The sequence below is a fragment of the Neolamprologus brichardi genome, chromosome 12 (genome assembly GCF_056152115.1).
Source record: "Neolamprologus brichardi isolate AB-2024 chromosome 12, ASM5615211v1, whole genome shotgun sequence".
NCBI lineage: Eukaryota > Metazoa > Chordata > Actinopteri > Cichliformes > Cichlidae > Neolamprologus > Neolamprologus brichardi.
The window spans coordinates 21,785,732-21,810,221 of record NC_142115.1 but is presented as its reverse complement, the minus strand read 5'-3'; the positions used below and the strand labels follow the sequence as shown (position 1 = coordinate 21,810,221).

Below are 24,490 nucleotides of genomic sequence, written 5' to 3'. Positions count from 1 at the left end.
ACACACACACACACACACACACACATACACACATACATACATACATATATACATACATACACACACACACACAGTCTGCATGTGTCTTCGGAATAATATTACCTGTTTCCAGTGCAAAGACTTTCGAATCCTTAAATTCTCTGTTTAATTTGCTCTCAAGTGTAGGCAATTAAGACAGTTAAGTCCATGCAACACTCTACTTACTTTTCAAAAGTGCTTAGACATCTGGGGCTGTGATCAACACCCAACAAGAGTACTGTTGGCCTAAATACTAAATAATTCTAGCAAAGAATTTTCCTTCAGCAAAGAAAGAACAGTGGGAGATTGTGTAGTTCACCCAGCTGCTATATAAAGGGTGTTACTGGTTGATTTAGAAGAAAAATAAATTAATGGATTGTAAATCTATAGACACAATAATATAATTTGTTTATATGACAAGCACTGCACCATTTTTTCGTTTAATCAGCAGCATTTGTTTTATTTTCTTTTGTGTGTGTTGTTTTGCTTTGTGTAACAAAATGGAGTGATGACATTTAAATGAAAGGAGAACACCCAGAAAGCACTGTCTATCAGTGTGTCATAGGCACAGCTGGTGTCTCATCACAGAGCCTGATAACCATCTGTCTGATTTTAGTAGTGGAGGTATGGTTGGTGTCGTAAGGCCTTAATGAGGTTTTAGACAGGTCTTCAATATAGATGCAATGACAGAAGGAAACCATATGGGTCCCATTTGCTTCCTACTCACACTTTATGGGCAGCAGTTATTCTAACAATTTGCTGACAGCTACAGTTTTCTGCTGTGTTTTGTAGTCTTGTAATCTTGCTTTCTCCTTAATTTATTTTTATCCTTGTCTTTCCTTGCATATTTACTATTATCTTATTGCCTTGCCTTTCTCTTTCTTACTTGAGTTTCCTTTTGTGCTGATTTTTGCTAGCTAGGTCTCCATCACTCATTCTTTTGCAAAAGTGCTCAACTTCCTGCTTTAACAAACTTAAATGTACACATCCATAGCTGGCTGGATTCTGAGGAACAATTGTATGGAAGTTTTAAATTTCTGTCTCGATGAACCACAGTGAACCAAGACCTAACGCACTTTTCTTTTTTTCAGTCACATTTACTGTTCAATCAGGGATGCTCATATTAAATATTGCCTGTAATCCTTGTAGGCCAAAGCTCAGGCTTCAGACAGCTTCCGACAGTGTTTTATAATGTAATTTGGAAGAAATATAGTCACCTCATTGATTAAAAAGAATGCTTTTATGAATGGAGGAAGGAATTGGCTTCAGTAACTTCAGGGGCAGAACGGTGGTACAGTGGTTAGAACTGTATTGTTGCCTCAGAGCTTACAAGTCCTGGGTTTGAATCCACCAACCACCCAGGGCTGAAGCAAATTAATGGATGTAACTTGTTTCAGACAAAGGATAAACTGAGGCTCTGCACCAAGGCTGAGTGAAACCCAACAAAGTTCTTCTAGTGGCGTCCAAGAATACAAATCTGAAGCTCAAAATGTGAGCATAATAAGTTCCCTTTAAGTGACTCCTTCTGACTGATTTATGCAGCAATCACAGACCAATCTATAGAGTGGGGCAGGTTAATAATCCTGTATAAAGTCTGACACCCACAGCTGGGGCCTTGATGATCTATGATAGATCCAGCAGTGTTCCAGAAGTGCCCAATTGAGTATAACACCCACGCCAGGCCTTACACCTTACTGGGCTTTACTTTTCCTGCTGTCCCCTGGCCGCCTGCCTAGTTGACTGTGCACTTGGCTCCTAAAATCATCACCTCCTACTAAACAGCTGTCCATAGCCAAATACACACAAAACACACAGCTGCTGCATAAAACGGATACATGCCCACACCTGCATATGGCAGCACACACACACACACACACACTCAAAAAAAGGCACTAAACACACAGCTGCTGGCCACAGCTGGTGCCCATACTTTGGACAGAGAAATACACGTGTACATAGGCATGCACATACACAGAGTGGACACCGCTGCTTAACACATGCGTCTCCTTCATCAACTCGAAGAGTGAGACAAAGAGAGAGAAACATCGAGAAACCGATTAACCGTCAGAGAAAAAAAGATAATGCGAGGGGAGAAAAATATCTAGAGATGGTCAAACCAAAAGATAAATGGTATACAAGCAAAAATAAATCTGTAAAGATTAGAACAAACAACTGAAGCTGAGAAAACTGGCGGCATAAGTGAAATGCAGTCCTCTTAATAGACAAAGACAGGATCAAATTAAAGAACCAGGCCTGCTACATCTCACTTCTCCTAATCCAATCTACACGTGGAAAATAAGTTTTTAATTTGTTTAAATACTGATCTCTATCCTGGGCAGTGTCACAGGTGTGCAGGTATCTGCTGACGATTCCATTATTCTCAAATAAATAAATACAAATGGGAGCCAATCTCTCGCTACTTTCAAAAGCAGGTCGATACAAATAAGATTTGACAGACAGAGCATCGTCCTGACGCTAGACAGAAAAGATGCATCTGAAAGGCTTCATTTATCAAAATCGCAGCATTTTACATCTGGCTTTGTATTAATGCTGCTAGCTGACAATATTTCTTATTTGACTCACTCTAAGCAACTGATTTGAAAGAAACAGTGGACACGTGAAAGGAATCATTACCTACTTTATTAAAGACTTTCCTCACCAGAAAGCAGACGGCAGACTGGTGGATGTTAAACTGAAATGTTGTTTCGGTGCTTGGCACCAAACTTTTCTTTTAATCCTAGAAAAGCAAGCTGACCAGAGAAACGTTTAATTACGTTTCTGAATATGCTTCTAAATGATGCTTCGATATTTTCTTTGCCAGACAACATATTTTGGCATAGTACACGTTACAGTAATGGGTAAACTTTAACAAGTCACGCAGATGACAGACAACTGTTTGCCTTATTTAATTGGTAAAATAAACAGTTTCCTTTTAAGTAGCATTTTAGTGTAAGAAAGGTTGTTTACATTGATGATTCTGATCAAAATACAATCTGTTTGTTATATGTCTTATAACACAGTGTAAAGATGTGAAATCAATGGAAAATATCTGCTAATTAATTAAGAAAATGTAAAACAAATGATTTTTTTTTGTCTGTACATGATACAGAAATGAGTATTTAATGACAACAGCCCAAACACCATACCAGCAATGCACATGATGGGTGTGGCCTCTGCAAACGCTTGTTGTACTTTTATGAATTTGCCAGAAGTCATGTTGTGTTTATCCACCTTCTTTCGTAAAACGTCTTTTATTCCGAGTCACAGACTGAGGAGGGGCTGTTTTTCAGTTGACTTGTTTTATAACAGCGAGACAGCAGGGAGGTAACAATAACCAGGACTTCACAGCAAGAGGGGAAGAGCAGGGGGGAAACGCCAGAAAAAGAATTCCACCAAGCGTATGTGATCTTTTTTCTTCAAGCAATAACTTAGATAGCATCCACACATCATCAAATCTGAAAGTGCAACACAGACAAGTTCCCCATCTGTGCCCTATCACACATTTTAAGACGTACTTGTGTTTCTCTCTCATTTCTTTGTCTTTCCTCTGTTGCTCGTGCATCCAGCCGCATTTCCCACATTTATTCCTGTGCCTCTGACGCATTCCTTTTACTGTCTCTGTGGTCTCCATTATCTCTAATCTTTTACGTCTCCCCACCCCCTCTACAACCCACAATACGCTGTCTTTGCACACTGAAAAAGATTTGCAACAATGTGCTATAGTGTTACTAAACATCTACATTTTCATCAGTTATGAATCAATGAATATGTAGCCGTCTCACTCAAGGGAAATTAAGCTTACCACGCCTTAATTAGAGGACAGGTGGGATCAGAAAAAGCCATTTTTGCATTAAGCAAGTAGCTATTAAAAGAAGTACCCTTCAACAAGTACCTGTTGTTTACTCTTAACCAATATTGACATTTTACAATAACATGTTTCAGCGAAGCTTGGAACTATAATGTTGTCAAGTTTATTTATATAGAGCATTTCGGCACAGCAGACATGTAGACCTGTGCTGCACAACAATCAATAAAACAATGGAGAAAACCAAAAAAAGCAAGAGAACATAATTACAGGCATAATTAAAACATTAAAACTATGAGTCTGAGAGCTTTAATCAATTCTCTCTAGAAGCCAATCTAGTGCTTAGAACTAGTAAGAGCTATCAGTCAGCTGAAATAAGAATATAACAAGGGGTATAAAACTGTAATTTCTGTGACTGATATTTTGGGACAAGCCCGTGTAAGAATTTATAAGTGAAGAAAGAAAGGGTTTTAAAAATGAATCCTAAACTCCACAGGTGGTTAAATATGTTCATGTTTCCATTTACCAGCCAGGAATCTAGCAGCAGCATTTTGTCCTAACTGCATTTGTAATAACAGCGCCTTGCCTACTCTAAATAAAGAATATCAGTCTGGATGTGATAATCACACTCTCATGGTTTTTAAAAGAAAGCAAAGGTTTGACTTTACCTAAAAGTCTTAATTGAAATAGGCTATTTGATGACAGGTTTAATCTGCAACTCTAATTTCAGGGTGGAAAAAGATTAACAATTATACAGAAATTGACATGATACATGATTCTTTATATGAAGGTTACAGAATGAAGTGATATTTGTGAACTGAGATTTCTGGCATCAAGCGAGATTAAAAACCAGGATTTCATTTTTATTCTCATTGAGGGCGAGGACGTTCAGCAAAAGCCACATTTTAACCACAGCTAAACGTAATTTTCTTTATCGCATCTTCTATGGCACCTTCATGAGTCAAAGTATCTGTCAATAGGCTCTAAATATTAATCTTTTATGTGAGGACTGACAGGAGCCTAACTGAGAACATGTATGTTCTCCTGAAGATAATCACTCTTTATTTTGGACACCAAGAGCTTTTGGCACATGAGGTACAGGATGTTTGATGCAACAGACAAAATGTGACTGATTTAAATGAGAGTGCATCCTTTGCCCTCTCAAGCAACACAAAGAAATGTTCCCTAATCTGACACCTCCAACTGCAGCATGACATTATCTATAATAGCTCCCCAAACTGCCAACCTTTTATATCGTATCAGTGCTACTGTTAAAGTTTGTTAGGGTCAGGTAAGGTAGCAAAGTTCCTTGATCCAACTTAAGACAACATAGTTTAGTTTAAGGCATTAATTAAAGGCAGTAATTTTGGTTATTGTCACAACCAGTGGTGATAATGGTCAAAAGAAATCAGCATTTCTAGCACAAAGTAAAGTTCAACACAGTCAGGCTTTCTTCACAGTTTGCACTTCATTCAGTGGCTTTAGTGAGATACGACTTAACAAGCTGCACATATAATACATATTCCCCCAGCAGAGACTATATATAGTGCCTACACATGCTGTAAATAAAATAATTTTTCCAGCAATTTTAACCTAAAATTCAGAATATAATTCCCTCCGTTTTGTTTTTGATTCTCTCAGCTGTAGACTCAGCTCTTGTTTAAGGCTTTGAGAGTAAGGATTAAATATAAAAATAGAATTCAAACATAGGCTCACTCTCTGGACAAATGTCATCTGCAACAGTGCAGATGTCCTGTTTTAGGATCACATATTAATGCTATGTTATAGAAAAATAAAACTGTTATAAATTGTTTGATGTCAACAGATAAAAAGAAAACCAATGAATAAAGTTCCATCTAAGAATCTGTATGTCTTACTGATCCTCATCAGGGAATTATGAAGACTAGATGCTAATGAAAAACTTTAGATCCACCAACTGTCTGTGCACAGAGGTCCGATGGGTGTTCCAGGAAGTGGGTTAGTGACACTATTTTATGGAAAATCAATTGGTCCGTAGGCAATGGTTTCCTGCCTGCTGATCTCTAATCTGGAACATAAATTGTCCCGGAGCAGGTTACGATTACAGCATAAGTTACCATGGCGATTTACTCCAGTGAGAAGTGAAAAACCCTTAACACTTAAATTACCTGGATAAAACAAGACCTCAGGACAAAAAACTGTGGTTAAAGTGGTGCTAAAGTCTGCTAAAGTCGTTCCTGTGCTAAAGTATTTTATCACAGGAACATAAACATATGTTGTTTTTGGACATTATACTCACTTGGGAGACTCTCTCCAAAATGCTGTGTAATCTTTGGTGTATATTCATGGTCTGAATAATCTAATCTGGTTTTAATGAAGCCCAGGCACTGCCTTTAATAGCAATCTTACCACAAAGAGCAGTGAAAGTTTTGTTGTTGTCATGGTCCTGGGTCGGTGACCCAGCGCTTTAAGTTGATGATTATCAGTTTTCTAGTTTGTTCTGATTTTGTATTGGTTGTTGGTGTTTGGTTGTGTTTATTTTCCCTACCTGCGGCTCCCTCGGTGCTCTGTTCATGTCCCCGTGTTGTTATGTAAAACAGTCTGTGTGTTTCCTGTTTTACTTTGTAGGGTTGTGTCTCGTTATGTCCATTAGTTCCAGCTGTGTCCCCGCCTGTCTGCCATTACCCGATTACCGTGTGTGTGTATATATAGTGGGTGTCGGTCTGTGTTCGTTGTCGGCTCGTCTGTGTTTCATGGTGTCTTGTTCCTCGTCTGCGTCTCTCTGCCTCTCACCCCGTTCGTATGATCTCCGGTTTGTTATTTAGCTCACCCAGTTTAGGTTTATGTTCTGTCCTGCCCTCAGTTCTGTTATTTGTACACTGTAAATTAAACCCTCACTCATATCATCATATCGGCTGTCTGCATTTTGGATCCTCCTTTTCCTCCACACCACACGGCTCACCCCGCCAGCCGTGACAGTTGTTTACTACAGTTAATTAATATTGTAAGAGGTCATGGAAATCCCAACCTCTAAAAGTCACCAGCAGAACTTTTAGCTTTGTCATTATATGCATTTATAAAGCAGCTCTCTCTCTCACACACACACACACACGCATACACACATACACTCAAAACATGTCACAACATCAGACCTGCATGAGTACATATAGTCCCACTCATCTTCATCCAACATCTGGCTCAAGTCAGTGAAGTGTCACTACTGTTTTGGTCAAACAGACAAAAGAACATATTTATTTTTTTCTGAATAAATTTCTAGGCAACACTCAATCTGACAGTTCAAACAGTTTCTGACATGATAACTCTTAAGTGCTATAAAATACCTACTTGTTGTATTATATGTGGCTACCTTGTTGTGGCTCCTAATAAGCCTTAAAACTTGTGGATCCACTAACAAATCAGTCTTTGCCCCATTCCAATGAAAACCCTTGTGGAATTTCAAGTTATCACTTTGTTGCACTTTATTGCTTTTTACTTTTAAATGTGGGAATCCCACTGTATCTGGTTTAAATGCTATCCTAAATAGTGTATATATCTTTATAATGATTCACCATCAATGTTTGAGGTATGATTCGATTTCTCTCCCTAGGATCGTTTGTTTTAAAATTTTCAAGGGAGGTGATGCTGAAAAAGGCTATTTTACTAGCAGTATTAAATACAGGACAATATACTTTAACCTGTACATTCATTTTGAAAGTCTTATTATATTGCAAACCTTAACCAAACATAGACATATAGCTGACGAGTATTCATTATGTATTATACAGACAGTTTCTATCTATATATTTTCTTAAGCACCTATCGAATTCAGAGTCACAGGTGAGAGGCGGAGTACACCCTGGACAGCTTGCCAGTCTATTACACTCACACCTACAACGAATTTAAAACACAACATGCATCCATATCTGTAGACTGTTAGAGGAAGATTACCTGGACAGAAAAAACATAGCTACAGGGAGAACAAGCAAACTACATGTGGATTTGATTGCCAAAGTTTTTTGCTGTGAGATATTCAGCGCTGACCACTGTGCCGCCCACATTTGTACTTCAATCTTAATAGAATGTATTTCTATAAAGTCAAATTTATCCCTATAAAGTTTGAGCAAGCAACCTGTTGATTCCTGTTTCTTTAACAGTAGCCAGTACATTTTCAGAGGCTGCATTCATAGCTGTGGCTAAATAAGCATTTGCATGCAGAGTTCGCATATAGTGATCAATTTTAGCCAGTGGATCCAAACAGAGCAGCAACAATCACATGATACCTGGGAAACAAACAGGGTACACTTCACAGAGCACAGAAAGCTTTTGTATGCATCAAGTATTAGTATCCATGAGGACTGGTATTCAATATATGCCAGCCGGGGTTTGACTTTGTGTCGGATCTGAAAGGAAATAAGTGGTATCACACATCACAAGGAGGAGGGTAAATCAGCTCGCACAACAGCACATAGCCGTAGGTCATTTCCTTTCTTATTTTGTTTATTGCTGCAAGCAAACAGAGAGTGAGCAAGTATAGAAAACACAAAAAGAAAGAAAAAGGGAGTCAAATCTCTCATCTGAAAAAAACAGTCAATATCGCTACGAAATGCAACAGCAGGAGTCGTTCCACCCCCTGTTTCCTCTTCACTTTTTACTTTTCTATCTATCACATTTATGAAATGTTCTCAAGATATTCAAAGCATGATGGGAGTGTTACTGTCTGATGCCTCAGGGTAGAAGTGTCACTAAGCGCTCATTCAATCACTTAATTGTGCGTGTGTGTGTTGATCTCCTGTGTGTGAACCACTACAAATTGTGTTTGCAAATGGACCTATCTAGACATGTTTCTACATTCCAGGTGATATCGGAGTAATATTTATGTGTTTATGGGTGCATTTCAAATGAGTCACGTTCACAGTAACAGCACTGTGTGTCAGTGTGTGTGAGCTTGCTTAAATTCTCACAGGGATTCCCATCATCATCATTACCCAGACAGCTGACAGTAAAATCCATATCAAATCTATAAGTCTATTTTCCTGTTTTTGTTCCTTTCTTTCATCACCCGACTCCCTTGTCTCCCATAAATAGAGGCTGTACCATGACATGCCATTAGCTGTCCATGGATATATCATAAAAATGCAATGAAACACAGAGACAAAAAGTCAATAAGTGACAAACCCTGGCTCACTGCATTTTTTGCAACTCAACCATATCTCGCCCATGGCATATGCAACTGTCACACTCTCTGACTGACTCCCGCTGCTTTTATTTATCATCTTTAATTTTTCACCACTTGTCCTCCCATCTTTCTCCCTTCATTCGAGCTCTTTTTTTCCCTCTTCCATCAAACCCCACCACCAACTTTCTACTCAGTTCCTTAATCTCACCCCCCTTCATTCTCTGTGTAATTTCGCCACATGGGTTTCCACATTTCGGTTCATTCTGCAGCGCAGAGCAAGCGTTGATGCTCTTCAGCTGGATAAATGTATGTTTAGCAAACACTCTAATTATCTCAACCAGAGCTAATAGGATAGATAATTACACAATATACACAGAGGCTCTCTTTCGCGTTCTCTTTGTCTCTCCTTCAATCCCTCCTACTGTTTCTTCCATTTAGTTTCATCTCTCCTTTAATTTTTCTGTCTCTCTCAAATCCATTATGTGTGGTATCTTTTTCTGAGAGCAGTATATTGTTTTTTGCACTTGTCATCCACATTAATGAGGTTTTTCTTCACTGTGTCAGCCCTTGTCAATGATGTCTCTCTGTGTCACTACACACAGCATCGACTGAATAAGAATTTTATGCTGTATATGGCCAACAAAAGGGATAGGAGGGAAGCACAGCAATTTAGAATCCACATACCTCCCCTTGACAATATATTTTTGACTTGGTGTGCATCAATACTGGCAGGACACTCTGGAGCTGCCTCACACACTGTAGGTACAGTAACACCTAGCACAGTTACATATTTTAGCATTTAGCGTTAACTATGTTTTATGAGTGAGTTAACTTAATTTCAGTACATGGCCCTTATTACCCATCATTCACAGTAACAAAAGCAAAATTATAATATATGAGTAAGTGTACAATGCACACAGCCTGTGTATTATCTTAACAAGCAACAGAAGGAGCTGCCAAGCGGAGGATGGAAATGTCTCCAGCTGAGAAGTGCTCCCTTTTTTCTATTTGTTTTCATTATTATTTTGGCACCATTGATATATTATGAATCTTGCTTCCAATCAATGTCAGCGGTACATGTAATAAAAAACATGTTTAATATCGTCTCTCACTGATTCAGTTTCTCTGAGAGAGAATTATGAAGTCTTCTTCGTTGTCAGTAAAAGATATTAGTACAGATAAAGTGAAGTGTGTTTGACTGACAGAGACATTATTGCTTGGTTACAGTTTCTTTCATGAGGCAAAGAAAATTGCAACAAAATCTTCATATTGTTGAATATTTCAATTGCGGGGGGGTCACTGGCCAGCTGGGGCCCTGCATGTGTTCACTCTGATACCAGGACTGTAGGGTTCCTCCCATAATCCAAAGATATTTTTGTTTAAGATATTGGTGATGTACCTGTGTCAGAGCTCACATTTATATGAGAGTTCCCTGTGTTAGCCTTGTGTTAGACTGGTGACCCGTCCAAGGTGTACAAAACCTGCTCTAGTTAATAACTTATTGTGCTCACTGAGTTTTGAGCTTCTAGAAGGTAGGGGAGGCCAGTGAGGATACCAAAGCTATGCTATGTTTATGCTGTCTTTTCATCTTGGTGTTACAATTAAACAATTTTAATATAATAGTAGATGTCGATATGACCATAGCTGAGGGTAGGGACGTAGATCAACTGGTATATCGAACTGTTTGCTTTTACACTCAGCTGTCTTTTCAACACACCAAACCACTACAATCAACCATCTATTGATCTCCCACTTCCCTCTCCCCTCACTCGTAAACAAGACCCTGAGATACTTAAATTGTCCCTGACCCATAGTGGGCATCCCACCCTTTTCTAGTTTGTCAAATGTCTGAGTTAGATGTTTTCCTTTCATTGCACTAAAATACATACATCATGAGGACTATTTTTAAATGAGGCAAAACATCTGAAGATCTTAACTTGGACCACTTTTACATGTTGTCACATCGTAAGTCACAAATGCCCCCAAACTGCACAAATGAACAGATTTTAATCACATTACATTTATTGAGTTTCCATGGAGCGTTCCCTTTTTCTTATGTTTTTGAAATAGTTTTTGTATTAACTTGTGTATATCTGCCATAATTCACACCTGTTCATTAACAACAATAGCATACAGTCTGGGAGTTTTAGAGTTGTTACAGATCAGACATTAAATGAGGAAAAACCTCTTATTTTCTGTTGTGCTATAAACATAAGAGAGGGCAAATTTCTCACACAAATCTGTGCGTAAATCATGCATACAGACATTTCGCACAAATCAGCGATTCATCAATATTTTCATACCTGGATTTGTTTGTACTCTACCGTCATTATTTATGGTCATTATTTGGAGTTTTCCAAAACGCTTTAAGTTAAAAAATATTCATAATTACAATTAAATAATTAAATAAAAGATTAAATTGTATGTAAAGAAAACAAAATGCTAAATGTGAAGGTATAGGTTTCATCTTTTAATTTACAAATTTTTCTAATATTCTTAATCTCATTTTATTTTACCTTAAGTTATGTCATCTTTCATTAAGAATGACTTCTGTTATTGTTGGATGTCATCACACACAGTCTCATTTCTTGGCATTTAATGGCACTGCTGATGCTGAAGAATACTGATTTTTTTCACTGCAGTGAGTTTCTCATCTCAGACTGACAGATCAGCTGCTCACTGATCTCAACCTGTTTTCTTCTCTTGCTTAGTCTCGTAGTCCTATAAACTTTGATGTCCAAACCTTTGTTAATTTTGTTTTGTTTGTCTTTTTAATTTGACCCACAGTGAGTGTCTTGGAGGAAATGATAATAACAACCTCTGTCACTCCCATGGAAACACTTTGGAAAGCTGCACATTTTCTGGCTTCCTTCTCAGACAGTACTGTTTCGGTTTCTTGAGTATGACTTTCTAATCTTCATCACTGCTCAAGCCTGTTGGTTTAAGACCAGTGCGCACATTTCATTAATCCAATCCAAGGGTGTCTGAACAACATGAGTCAAATGTGTTATTTTTATTTATTTTTAATTCTACCTACTTTAGGATTTAAACTTCAGTACTGGCAAAACTAATCATTTATACTAATTGAGAATATAGTAATGAGATAAATGAAAAATTGCAGGACTGTTGTTAATGCTGGAAATAAACTAAAGCGGAGAAAGTTGCAACCTTTCACTTGCTGAAAATACAGAATAATGAGGCTCTGCTTCTTCGGTGAGTTTCTGCTTTAGTGGTGTAACGGTGGTTAATCTAAGGTGTTGGCTGAACTTTTCACTTTTACCTCATGGATTTTTTTTTATATAAAATAATACTCTATTTACTCACAGTCATTGCATTGTGTATCTCATTGGATTAACCAATAAGTTTAACCCACTGTCCACAATTCAATGACATCACAGGTTACAGTGTGCCCCTTATTAAAGGAATAGCTAGCACCTTACGATAAACCAATACCCTTATCACTGACAATTCCTCACTCTCACTAGATAAAAAAGAGTGAAAATCCACTAGAAACTTTATTAATCTTATCACTGCTAACAGAGATGATGTAAAGCAGAGATGTAGTTGAAGAACTTGACAGACAAAATGCCAAGTCAAATTTCTCTCCTGTCACTTCAAGGGACAAGGCAATACTTCACTGACTTATAGAAAAGGGAGGAATTCCACTGCCTCGGGTTGAAACATAGGTCCAAATTAAATTCTACTCTTATTCTCTGCCAGCACTGCCTGAGGGTATCCCATGACCTTTGCGGGAGAAAGGCCAGTGTCAGGAAGGGTTGGACAGGAGGAGGAGAGAATGTGAAAAGAGGTATATGAGGTGAAAGAAAACAGTGATGAAAGAGAGGGGGGAAGAAAGATGTAGGGAGACCAGTCCAGAAGTGAAGAAAGAAGGTTTGGGGATCAAGGGAAATAATACTGGAAAACGCTCTGGATTAAAGTGGGAGAGAAAAGCAAACACTCATTTAAGCTGTGCTCTCATAATCATCTCTCCTTTCATATCTGCCATTTCCCAACAAGATGTGAGTCTTTCTTCTCCCCAGACAGGTAATCAGCCCCTATCAGATCCAGACCTGTGGGTAAAGTGCAGATCTGACATAGCTTCAAGTATTTGAACAAATCATGTTGTGTTTGATTTAAATTGTCAGAAATTTAAGAAATCCACCACCAGATAAGACTCCACAAAATCGTCCTATTAAATTATGTAGTACTTGTTACACAGTATACACTTATCAGCCACTTTGTTCGGTACACCTTGCTAGTCCCAGGTTGGATCCACTTATTTTTTTTTCTGGCATAGATTCACTAAGATGCTGGAAACAATCCTCTGTGCTTTTGCGTCATATTGACATGACGACATCACACAGTTGCTGCAGATTTGTCAGCTGCACATCCATGATGCAAATTTCCTGTACCACCACAACCCAATCTCTGTTGGATCAAAATCTGGTGACTGGTGAGGCCATTTGAGCACAGTTAACTCACTGTCATGTTCAAGAAACCAGTTTGAGATGATTTGAGCTTTGTGACATGGAAGTAACCATCAGAAAATAGGTACACAGTGGTGATAAAGTGATGGACATGTCTAGGGTGTAAAAGTAAACCCTAGACGTGGTTGTCTGGGAAAATCCCAGCAGATCAGCAGTTTCTGAAATACTCAGACCAAGTCTTCTGACACCAACAACAATGCCCTGTTCAAACTCACTTAAATGAATTTTTCTTCCTCATTCTGATATTCACTTTGAACATCAGCACATTGTCTCAGCCAAGCAGTTGCACAGATGACCTAACAAAGTGGAAAGTGAGTGGCTATTTAGGAACTGTTTAGTCATTAAATCTTTAGAAAACTAATTTGAAATTCACTGAGAGGAAACTTAATAATAAACTTCTCCCAAATAATGTGGAACTCACCAGTAAACAAAAGAACCTCTTTAAAACAAATGATCAGAAAATAAAAATCACACAGTAATAGCAAAGACAAGTTAAATAACAGGTCTCCTGGAATGTGTGTTTAACGCACTGCACAAAAGCAGCTTCTATCATTTCAACTGACATGGTGTATCTTTTATATTTCTGATTTCAAAAGCCATGAAATGTGAATAAATTCTCCGGCAAAATGTTGACCTTTAATACTAATTGAAGCTTTTAAGTCAAAGTACAGAAGACATAAACTCCCACACATAAAAGAGATAATAAAGACACACTTTTTGCCTTTATTCTTTTTTTTCCTGCTTTTTTGCCTTCTCATGTTCGTGATTGCTTTCTGATTAGACTCTTTTAATATCCATCCCAGTGGGGGACCGTTACCAGGGATACAGCCTTGGCTGAAGCACAGCATGTGGCTAACTGTTACAGCTAAGATGTCCCCAGGTGATTTTTCATTAACTGGTCATAAAGGGGGCTCTGTGTGCAGCAACTACACTTAGCCTCAGATCGTCCCCACCACGGACAGTTTGAAGGTGCTATTCCCCTATAAACAAAACCACACACAGGTGTAAGCGAGGAAAACAGGGTGACGATATTGTAAATGAAAGTTGGTTTTTTCTGCTATTTTGAGAATAATGTTTTGATTTTGTGTTTGTGTTTTTCCCCTAGCCCAATTTGGAATGTACAAAATCCTCTGCGCTGCAGTCCTCGTCTCTGTTAATGCTGTTTGCCTGAGGAGAGATGCAGACGGGCATGTGCTACCTCTGAGACATGTGCCACCAGCTGCTTCTTTTCACCTCGACTTCAACAGCCTCCCACCTGCAAACATGACCAATTATGTTTGCGTGAACACACAACCAAGCTGGAGGTACTGCGACTGGGAACTGAACCAAGTTAAAGCCGTTGTTAAATATTTAATCAGCTCGTGTCTCCAGCATGTAATGAAAGCCTCCTGCTGATCATTTCAACTTGCAGACATCCAATCCTGATCAAAAACTATTAGCACATGACAATGTCAAAATCTGAACATTATGCAGATTCTGTGTAGCATGCTGTCAAGTTTTCTACTGCATTGGAATTTAGCAAACTAAGGATTCTAAGTGAGTCAGATCATCCATCAGCACAATATACTGCAGCTTGACAGAAAACTCAACTGAGCCATTGTCATGAAAAATGGCAAACGCTGCAGACAGATATATGAGGTAGAGACTAATAAAGAGGTGATCAGCACCACAATTCTTGATGGATCGCTCGCAGTTTTCTAATTAGTCCCAACACGCTCACTTGAGCTCATTCGTGATATGCAATAAAATCTGACAGATCTGCATTATCTGAATGCATAAACAATGTAAAAATGTATAAATATATACAGCGTGCTTACTGCATTTTTCCCAAACTGCCATAAAAAATACAATGAGAATAAAAGCTTTAACAAATGCCCTGTTTTGCCTGATGGCATTTTAGTTGCAGGCACACAGTACAACTCATGAGGCCAGCAAAAATAATGTTTTGTACTACGCAGATAGTTTTATGACATTATTTTTCTGCTGTGCAGCTCATAGCACCATGAAACACAATTAAGTTAAAATCTTTTGCCCAAATGACAATGATCTCTGATCTCGATACATGGCAGAGCAAGAGAATTTTTCCACTGGAGATTGCCGATGTGTAACATTAGTATGCTAAGTCGCAAATGGAGACGCATTTGATAATATTTTTATTTCTCCCACATGTCAATTTCTGTCAAGTTGTCAAGTTGAGCTACTTATTCAATATCGCGGTTCCTAAGCCCTGCTCCTTTGTCCCCAGAGTCCTGCTGGTTTAATGTCCTAACAGGTAGTTAATGGCATCCAGCTGGTGTCCACGGTGTAAATCCCTCTCTGAACATACAGCAAGAACAAAACCCATTAAGGTTATGTGTCACGACCAGTGACTGTAAAGCATTTTTGGTTTCTGCAGAGGGGATGGAAAACCACTGAGACTTCAACGTCATCTAACTTGGGAAATATCATTATCATTATTTTTTAATATTTAAGTTCAAAGGGACTTAAACTTTCTGAGTTTCCTATAGTTTTAACTATTGATATAGTATAGTAACCATATAGGATATAATAAATAAACATCACAATAATGCAGCACATTAAAACTGACAACAAAAAGTAGGAATTTCATTTGTCACCTATATACACACACAAACATAGAAAATGAATATGTATATAGGCAGAAAGCTTTTAATCAGCTTCTTTGATGTACATACAGTAAGTGCACAGCCAGGATTTCGAATATGAAAAATCTGCGACAGCAGAGTGTGAAGTCAGATTGAACCGAAATATTACAAAGCAGCATCTTGAAGTCTAAATAAGTTCATTCTCACTCCTGAAAAACACTGAAAAATTCAGGCACATTCACACTGTGAGGAAAAACTGCGCACTCTGCCAGTCAGTCTGTCACATCACTGTGCCATCACTCTCTGTCGCGCGCGCACACACACACACACACAATAGAAAAAAGTCATAAAGGAGCATACAGTTAAAATAAGAAAGAACTGTTGAGTGCCTGCATGTACACACATACCCACATTGTGTAGTTTGTTGAGTGTCTATAAATAATAACACTGCTGATATTGCACCTATTTAATTAGAGTTGCTGAGAAGTGCAAACAAGTTCAAGTGGACATGTCAAGGCATGTTCAAGATTACTTGCCAGAAATTGATTTTTTCTTTGAAACATCCTGTGAGAGTGATATGCAGAGAGAGATGCACACAAGATGCACACAAGATCAACTGAATCCAGTGATGCTAGAGTTACAGTATGTACCTACAGATCTTTGCCCACGATTCCAAGTGCAAAATTACCCTTTAAACGTTGTCTTTGTCGAGAGCACCACAGTTTGCGGTGTTAAAATCAGCTCTGGGGACCTTTGCCTCAAGATGAAGATAACGCTTCTAACCTTCAGAGTTAATCAGAGTAAACAGCAGCTGGTACCCAGAAGGGTACTTGAAAGTACAAATTCTGCATCTTTAATATTCACTGTAGCTCAGGCAGAAATTCACATGTTCACAATTTTTCAGTGCTCGAGTTAGTAAAATTCAATCCCTCACATCCAGCAACTTCACATTTGCATTATTTATATGCAAATAAATATTGGCATGTCTCATACAGGGCAAATAAATACTGCTTCACATTCGAAACAGTCACTTTTTGCCAGTTGTCTGTTTGTTTAGATGAAAATCTGCAAAGACATGGGATTTATTATAATTTTTTATCAAATGTAATATTAGATTTAAGCATGAAATATACCACCCAGGAATAAATAAGTCCTTTAATTTACAGTGTGTGTGCAGTTTCCTTTGGCTGTGCAGTTATCATCTTGTGTTGAGCAGTAAATTGATTCACTTTTGCAGGACTTCACATTTACACACTGAGGACCCAGTATAAAAAAAGTCCTGATCTCTCAACTTTAAAAACAAAAGAATATAAACCAACATTTGACACTGAAAAAATTATCTCAACAGCAAAATTAAAGATTAAATCATGATGCCACCCTGTTACACGGACCTAGAAACCGACCAGCGACCTCTCATACCCATCAGTTACCAGGGAAAAATGTATATTCGCCAACTGGTTGGTGAATATACATTGCTGGGGTTTGATGACAGTACCTTTATGCACACTACCTGTGCATAAAGGCCAGTCCATGGCCCCCTCCAAACCAGAGAAAAACTAGAGAAAAATGCTCAGAATGAGATACGCAAACCTAAACCAAAACCTTCCTTGTGATTGTTTTGGAGTCTGGAAGGTTCCCATGATTACCTGCAATGTTTCTGTGGATGGACGATCTCAACTTGTCTGCAAATGCTCATGAACTACTCAGGTAGCAGCAGTAAAACTCTGAAAAGTGTAACGCTACTTTCACTTTGAAGATAAAGCCAAAATCGGTTTCCAATTTGGATCACACTTTTTCAAGTTGCCCTACCAGCACCTTCCAATAACAAGTAGGTTTTCTGATCGCATACTGCTCTGTCGCTGGTGGTTTGTTGCTAGCCTGGATTCCAGCCTCCAGTTGCCTAGGTAACTCTAATGTATGTTAGGGTATATAACTTAACAGTGTCCTGCGTTTTATTCGTAGCTGCTCTAATCACTTGCCTTAAAGCTGAGAAAGGTTTAACTCAGGACCCGCAGAGTAAGAAAGCAAAAGTTAACATAAACACCAAAATCTCTGGGGTTGAGATTAATTATTAAACACTTTAAGATAACCAGTTGATGTAGAAATCTTTAAATTCCAGAATAATATCCTTATAATGGCATCTATAAAAACAACAGTTTGAAGACAATAACATCAAAGTATTTTATATTGAATCATACAATTAAGCCTAAAAGCATAGCTTCCTCTTGTTCTAATTTTGAGTCACACACAAAACAGTTTGATCATAAATAAAATAAATAACTGCTTTGAAAAATAATCAAAGTAACACTTAGAAGTGGAAAGAGTTTGGTATGTAAATATATGACAGATTTTGTATTAAGCAAAGTGGAAGAGAGCAAAAGGAGGATGTTCACAGGAAAAGTGACATCACAGAGGAGAGGAGCAAGAAAATAATTATCACAGATGTGACCTGTTTTCTTCAGCTTAAATGAGCATTAGGAGGAAAAAGGAAAAGAAAAGAAGACAGTCTGAGAAAATGGACTGCTGTGATGGCCCATTTATGAAACTAAAACCTTGGCACGCTCTACTGTTTTACTTCATTTCGGCTCTTCTGTTAAGTAGGTTTGAGAAGATTTGCAACATAAACTTGATCTCTGGATGGAAAATTGTCCAACAACAACAACAACAACTGTGGGAGAAACTGGGAGACAAACTCAGAGAAAGAGGAGAGAAAAAGAAACTTACTTTAGCCAGCAGTGGTGAAGCCAGACGCTCTGTGACCGATTTAAAAGCCGCTGTGTGCTGCTGTTTGTAGCTCTCCTCTGTCTTCTTTTCCTTCTATATGCAAAACATATGACAATGACATTAATGTGCCCATACACGTGACAATATGAACATGCAACGTATACGCAAGACTCTAATCAAGTTTAAACATTTTAGGAGATTTTTTTAAATCAAAAAATATTGACGAACATATTGACGAATCTGGGATTAATCTCTAAATGATGTGATGAATAACACTGTGAAAACGTCATGACTTACTACTAATCTATCCTACCTCATACTGTGCTGGACTCGGGGTCTCGACAGATTCCTTTTTGTAGAAAAGGGAGCTGCGTTGAGAAGAAGAGCCAAAGCCTCCCGTCTTGGTTTGAGAAAAAAACGCCTTTTTAAAACTTTCCTGGGCTAAGCCATGCTCAAAGACATTGTAGGAACCTGGACCTGGACAGACAGAGGTGTTCACTGTGCATTTCTACACACCTGACCTTAAATAAAACAGTCCAGGACTACATCGTAATTGGTTGTTGTTCTACTTTCCCTCAAAACCAGCACTTGTTAGTTTTATCTGAAACCACTACGATGATGCAAATCTTGCAATTAAGGCACAGCTATTAGACACATGTTGCAGAGGTGTAACTTTGGCTTAGTGGCACATTTGGCAGGGTGTGTAGCATTCATGTCGTGCTGACTGGGAAGTGACATCTGTGCTACACCTGTGGTACAATAACTTTCATACGGAGGCATTTTACTGCTTTTCTAACATCTGTCTCCTCTGCAATATGTTGTGTTTACAGATGTACTTCAAAAAAAAACTGAAGAACGAACAAATGGTCCTTTGCACTTTAACCTAAGAAAATACATATTTGTTATGCAGAATTTGTTAACAGACTCACACAACAAAATGCAGCAATATTCAAATATTCAAGGTAACACAAGTGAAAAACATTAGCATTTTCTCCTCAAGCTAAAATAAAACTAAGACTTTACCAAAAACTTAAAAAAGCAATAAAATATAAATAAACTATCCGTATAAAGTGAATCATCAGAACCATAAAAAATTAAGCCAGCTTCTTAAAATCAATCATGTGATGCATCACATCTGTCAGTTCTGCTCCACAGACTGCAGAGAGATGTTTGGAAAAGAAAATACAGAAATAGATTTAATGTTGGTGTGCTCGTAAAGTCTAAGGGTTGTTTTTACATAAATGACTGCTGTTCAAAGTAATATAGGTAGCAATGCCGAAATAGACGAGGCACTAGTTTTATTATTCCTTGTGTTGTATTTCAAAGGCTTAATGCAAGCAGACATCAGAAATTAATCATACCTCTATAAATAAGGGTTCACTCATGGGACAACACAGCGTGCTTTCTTTCTCTCTCACACACACACACACACACACACACACAGACACACAAGTCACGTCACTTTCATTTCTTTTCAAAATGTTAACACAAGCTGCAAAGTAGTACTTATTCTTAATTATTACTTGTTAAATTGAGTATAATGGCCATGTCAGGTTAAACTCTGATCTTTCAGAGAACATGGCTTGTTTAAAAAAGCATCAAAGGCTAATAAATACTGTCCTCTAACATTAAAAGGCAGCAATCAAGTGCAAGTCATGTTTGACATGGTATGAATATTAACTGAAAAGCCTCAGTTATTAACTAAGAGAAAGATCTATGTTTCAAAATCTGTGCAAAGCAAGAAACCCACAGTTTGGAGCAACAATTGATTACTAGATATCTGCTAAACTACATTCTACCGGTCAGAGGAAAATCACTGCCTGTGCATTCAAGTACACACAGACATAGGCACACACAACAAAAACACATACTGACCTGGTGTGGTGCCTTTTCTGCGGTTAGAAGAAAAGCGAGGTGCAGTGACACCAAATGGACTTTTCTTTATTCCTGAGGTCCTCTTCAGTAGCTCCAGGGCACAGCGCGGGTCATTATATGTACCAACAGGGGGCGACACTTCTTTCACAGGGCCAAACCTCTAATGGAAAGAGAATAAAGAGAATGACACAGATGAACGAGTGAAGGAAGAAACACAAAGTGAGGCGTCTTAAGTCAAGTATCCAGCACACACTGAAATTTCACAATTCAATGTTTAACAGCCCTCTTCTATCGATCAACAAGAGACCAACACAGGTTCATCTCCTCGGTGTCCATCTGGAACACAGTAACAAATCCAGCTGCAAATATCTACAGACTCCGCTTCAATCAGTCAAAGCTTTACTTTACCAGAGTCAGCTGGGCCCTCATCTCTGTCCAGGTCATTTGAGATGAAAAGCAGTGGAGGAGGAAGTTCCCATGGTGATATGGGTTTGTTTTTATATCAACAGTCTTTGTTCCTAATAAAGATGTTTTTTGGCAGAAGTATGAGCAAACATACACAGCTGAAAAAAATTAAGAGAGTTGGGGAAATCGTGTAATGATTGAACTGGGGTTAACATACAGTAGATATTTTGTTTTTGGGGCACAGCAGGGCTTTGAGATGCTAATCTGCAAGCACTAGTTTGATTGGTTTAAACGACTACTGTATCACATTCGATAAATCTAAGTCATCGGCGTCATTACGTTTTTCCCCTTAAAACCTAAATAAACTGAACAATACATTTTTAAAAAATTCCACATGTAGCAAATACTGTAAGATACAAATTAAAACTCATATATACAAATTAATATTTAATTATTATTTTTTAATTCGTCAGAAGATTCAATAAACACTTCATTTAAAAAATAAATTTCTGGCAATTATTTAATAGTTCAGGCTTTAAAGGGTTAACATAAAAAACACAGGTGGGGCAGATGACATATCAATAGCATAAGCAGAGTAATTGAAAGTAAAGTTATTGCATTTCATCATGAGAAGGACACAAATTTCATGACAATTCATTCAAATACTCATTGAGATATTTCAATCAGGAACAAAGTCAGACAACAACACAAATTACTATCCATAAAGCCATAGTTCTTTTCTGCCTTTTTGCTGCAAATCTCAAATCCCAATTACATGTGGAAAAGCTCTTCTGACAAAACTAAAAAAAAAAACACTAAAGGCAAAACAGAAAGAGCAAGAGTGATAATGAAATCAATGACACAAAAAATGAGAGCAGAATGCATACAGAGAGAACTAAGTGGCAGGATAGAAAATGAGATGGAGAAACAGCATCTTCAATGCAAAGATAATGATTCACACAATCAGGTATGTAATGTTCTTTGAACATTTTGCTGATGGCAGCCTCACTTCCTGGGTGTTTCTCTAATAGTCTATTATAACAACACAGGAAACCAAAGAACCAAAACAGATAAGTTGCCTTTTTAGTCAAGATTACTGAAGGTGAACTATGCTTCAGTTTAACTCACAACGGAACCATTCAGCAGAGGAATACAAATCACTTGATACCTTCAAATGGCAGCGAGGCTATATTAACAATGCCTACCCCCACACAAACCACAGCCAATTCCTCAAATGACTGATGTTCAACTACAGAATGGTCTTAAATATAATGTATTTGGAGGCATGCCAATTATTGATTTACAGTTTGCATTTAAACAAGATGCAGCCTATGGAAAATTAGTTGTGGGGTAATGAAAATTGTGTTAGTAATGCACAGCTGAATTATTGAGCTTTAAGGTAAAAAAAAGCGTGAAGGGAAAATAAAGGAAGAAAATATGTTTAGATGGAGGAAAAAAACTGAGCGAAAGTAGAAAATGACACAGTGGGGAAGTTTTTTGGGTTTGAGATTGAAAAGAGAAGAACAAGAATGACAAGAAGAGCTGTCCCAGGGCCAAACCACACTATTTTTTCAAACGCAGTTATAAAGCGGGGGTTTGTGACCATCTGTCAATCTGATTCTGGCTTACTGGCTCTGAGTAAAGTCCTGTTAACAGGCACATTTTCCCTCTTTAACTGACATGCTGAGCTTTGTTACCACTTCACATGGATGCTGGATTTGTTTTCTGCTTCCTGTTGTTCCATTTTTAAGCACATATGATGAAAAATGCCAGAGCAACTCTTTTGAAATTCAAACTCAAAGCCAAAATGTTCATTGGCACTGTTGAGTATTTCAGTGTCAGAATGTTATAACAACTGTTAAAGTGAAAAATGAAGACACGGAGAGAAGTGAGACTATAACCCAAGTACAAGAGCTCTCACTGGTGCCATTTGGCAACAAACAGCTATAAGTTACACTGTTAATGTCAGTTTATACTAAGCAGGAAGAAGGTGGACTACAAAAAGTGAATCCTATGGCGGCACAAAAAGGCCAAGATGTATAACCTTAGCCAAAACGTCTACTCCTACACAGGGTGGGTGACGTGAGTGTTTTTTACATGGTGTGTTAGTCCACTGAGCATTCAATGTCAGTTCTTAAGAATGTAACGTGTATGTGGGTTTGTGCAGGTCGGAAGAAAAAGGACAAAAAACTAGGAGAACAACTAAAATTTTTGATAAATTTTGAGATTATTTTGAGTCTGAGCTTTTTCACAAATTCAGAATAGAAACACTCAGCACACATGCTGCCAGTGTGTAAATTGCTAACAGGCTAGAGCTTGACTCAGCACTTTGCGGTAAAGTCTGAAAGCAAAGTTTGACCTAGTGATTTTTATTTATATTTTTTTCAATAATATTCTTTTGGCAAACTCATGTACAGTTGTGGTGCTAAGTTTACATATACTCATCATAGGCATGAATGTCATAGTAATCACTGGCTTTTAATGAGTTCTTTGAACAGAAATAATTGTATAGCATTAATGACATTCTTTCTTGACTTTAACCTCCTAGGACCTGGCGTCCACATATGTGGACATTACATTTTGGGTTATTTAGACCAAAATACTCAATTTTAATCTACAAGGGCCTGATATCCACTTATGAGGACATCATACTGCTACTGTTGTATCGAAATTTTAAATGAATGTCCTTATATGTGGCTCTCATTTTTCTTAGAAACAAAAATTAGGTTAAAAAAATATCTGGTAATTCTTTGTTTTTACATTCATCAGGTCCCAATCAGCCCAAAAACAGAAATTAAAAATGCATGCCGTGGAAAAGTTCGGGTCTTAGGAACTTAAACAACAAGAATTGGATGCACAAGTGATGCTGTATTTTACCTTGACAAGCCCAAGGCTTATTAACTTCTCTTTGTGAGCATGATTGATTACAAATGGTAGTTTGTCTTTGACAGCATAAAAAGGATTTGTTCTACAGCACTCTTGGACTGACTTATACTCAGTGCAATGGAAAAGTTCATGGAAATCAGTGAAGATCTAAGAAGCAGAACTGTAGATTTAACTGCGATCATTAGTCCTAACAACTGTATGTAAGTAGAAGTTGTTCGAATGTGTCACCATTTGTAGTGGTGACACACCTTGGGTCTGGAAGAAGACCCAAGGTGTGTCACCCACAGACAAAAAGAAATTGGTGCAGATTTCAGAAACCAATAAGGCCCAAGTTGGTCATTAACTGGTCATTAACAGTGTCACTGTTCACAGTGAAGTGAGTTTTTGATTGCCGTGGACCAAGATGGTGCCAACCAAGAAAGAAAGAAAAATCAAAACCTTAGCTGAAAGTTGCAGCTGCACACGTGGACGAGCCAAATGGAGAAAGGTTTTATCGTCAAACGAGACAGATTGAGCTATTTGGCCTTACTGA

At 38.0% G+C, this 24,490-nt stretch overlaps 1 protein-coding gene across 2 annotated transcripts in view; it reads right to left on the bottom strand.

Moving 5' to 3' along the window:
* The window catches only part of stpg2 (sperm-tail PG-rich repeat containing 2), a 70,072-nt gene that overhangs the window by 27,846 nt on the left and 17,736 nt on the right, over positions 1-24,490 (bottom strand). For both annotated transcript variants that reach the window (XM_006789721.3, XM_006789722.3), the window contains exons 8-10: positions 20,668-20,827; positions 19,106-19,269; positions 18,793-18,885 (exon numbers count right to left, since the gene is read on the bottom strand). In XM_006789721.3, coding sequence (XP_006789784.2) covers positions 18,793-18,885; positions 19,106-19,269; positions 20,668-20,827 — 417 coding nt within the window. The remainder of the gene's footprint in view (positions 1-18,792; positions 18,886-19,105; positions 19,270-20,667; positions 20,828-24,490) is intronic.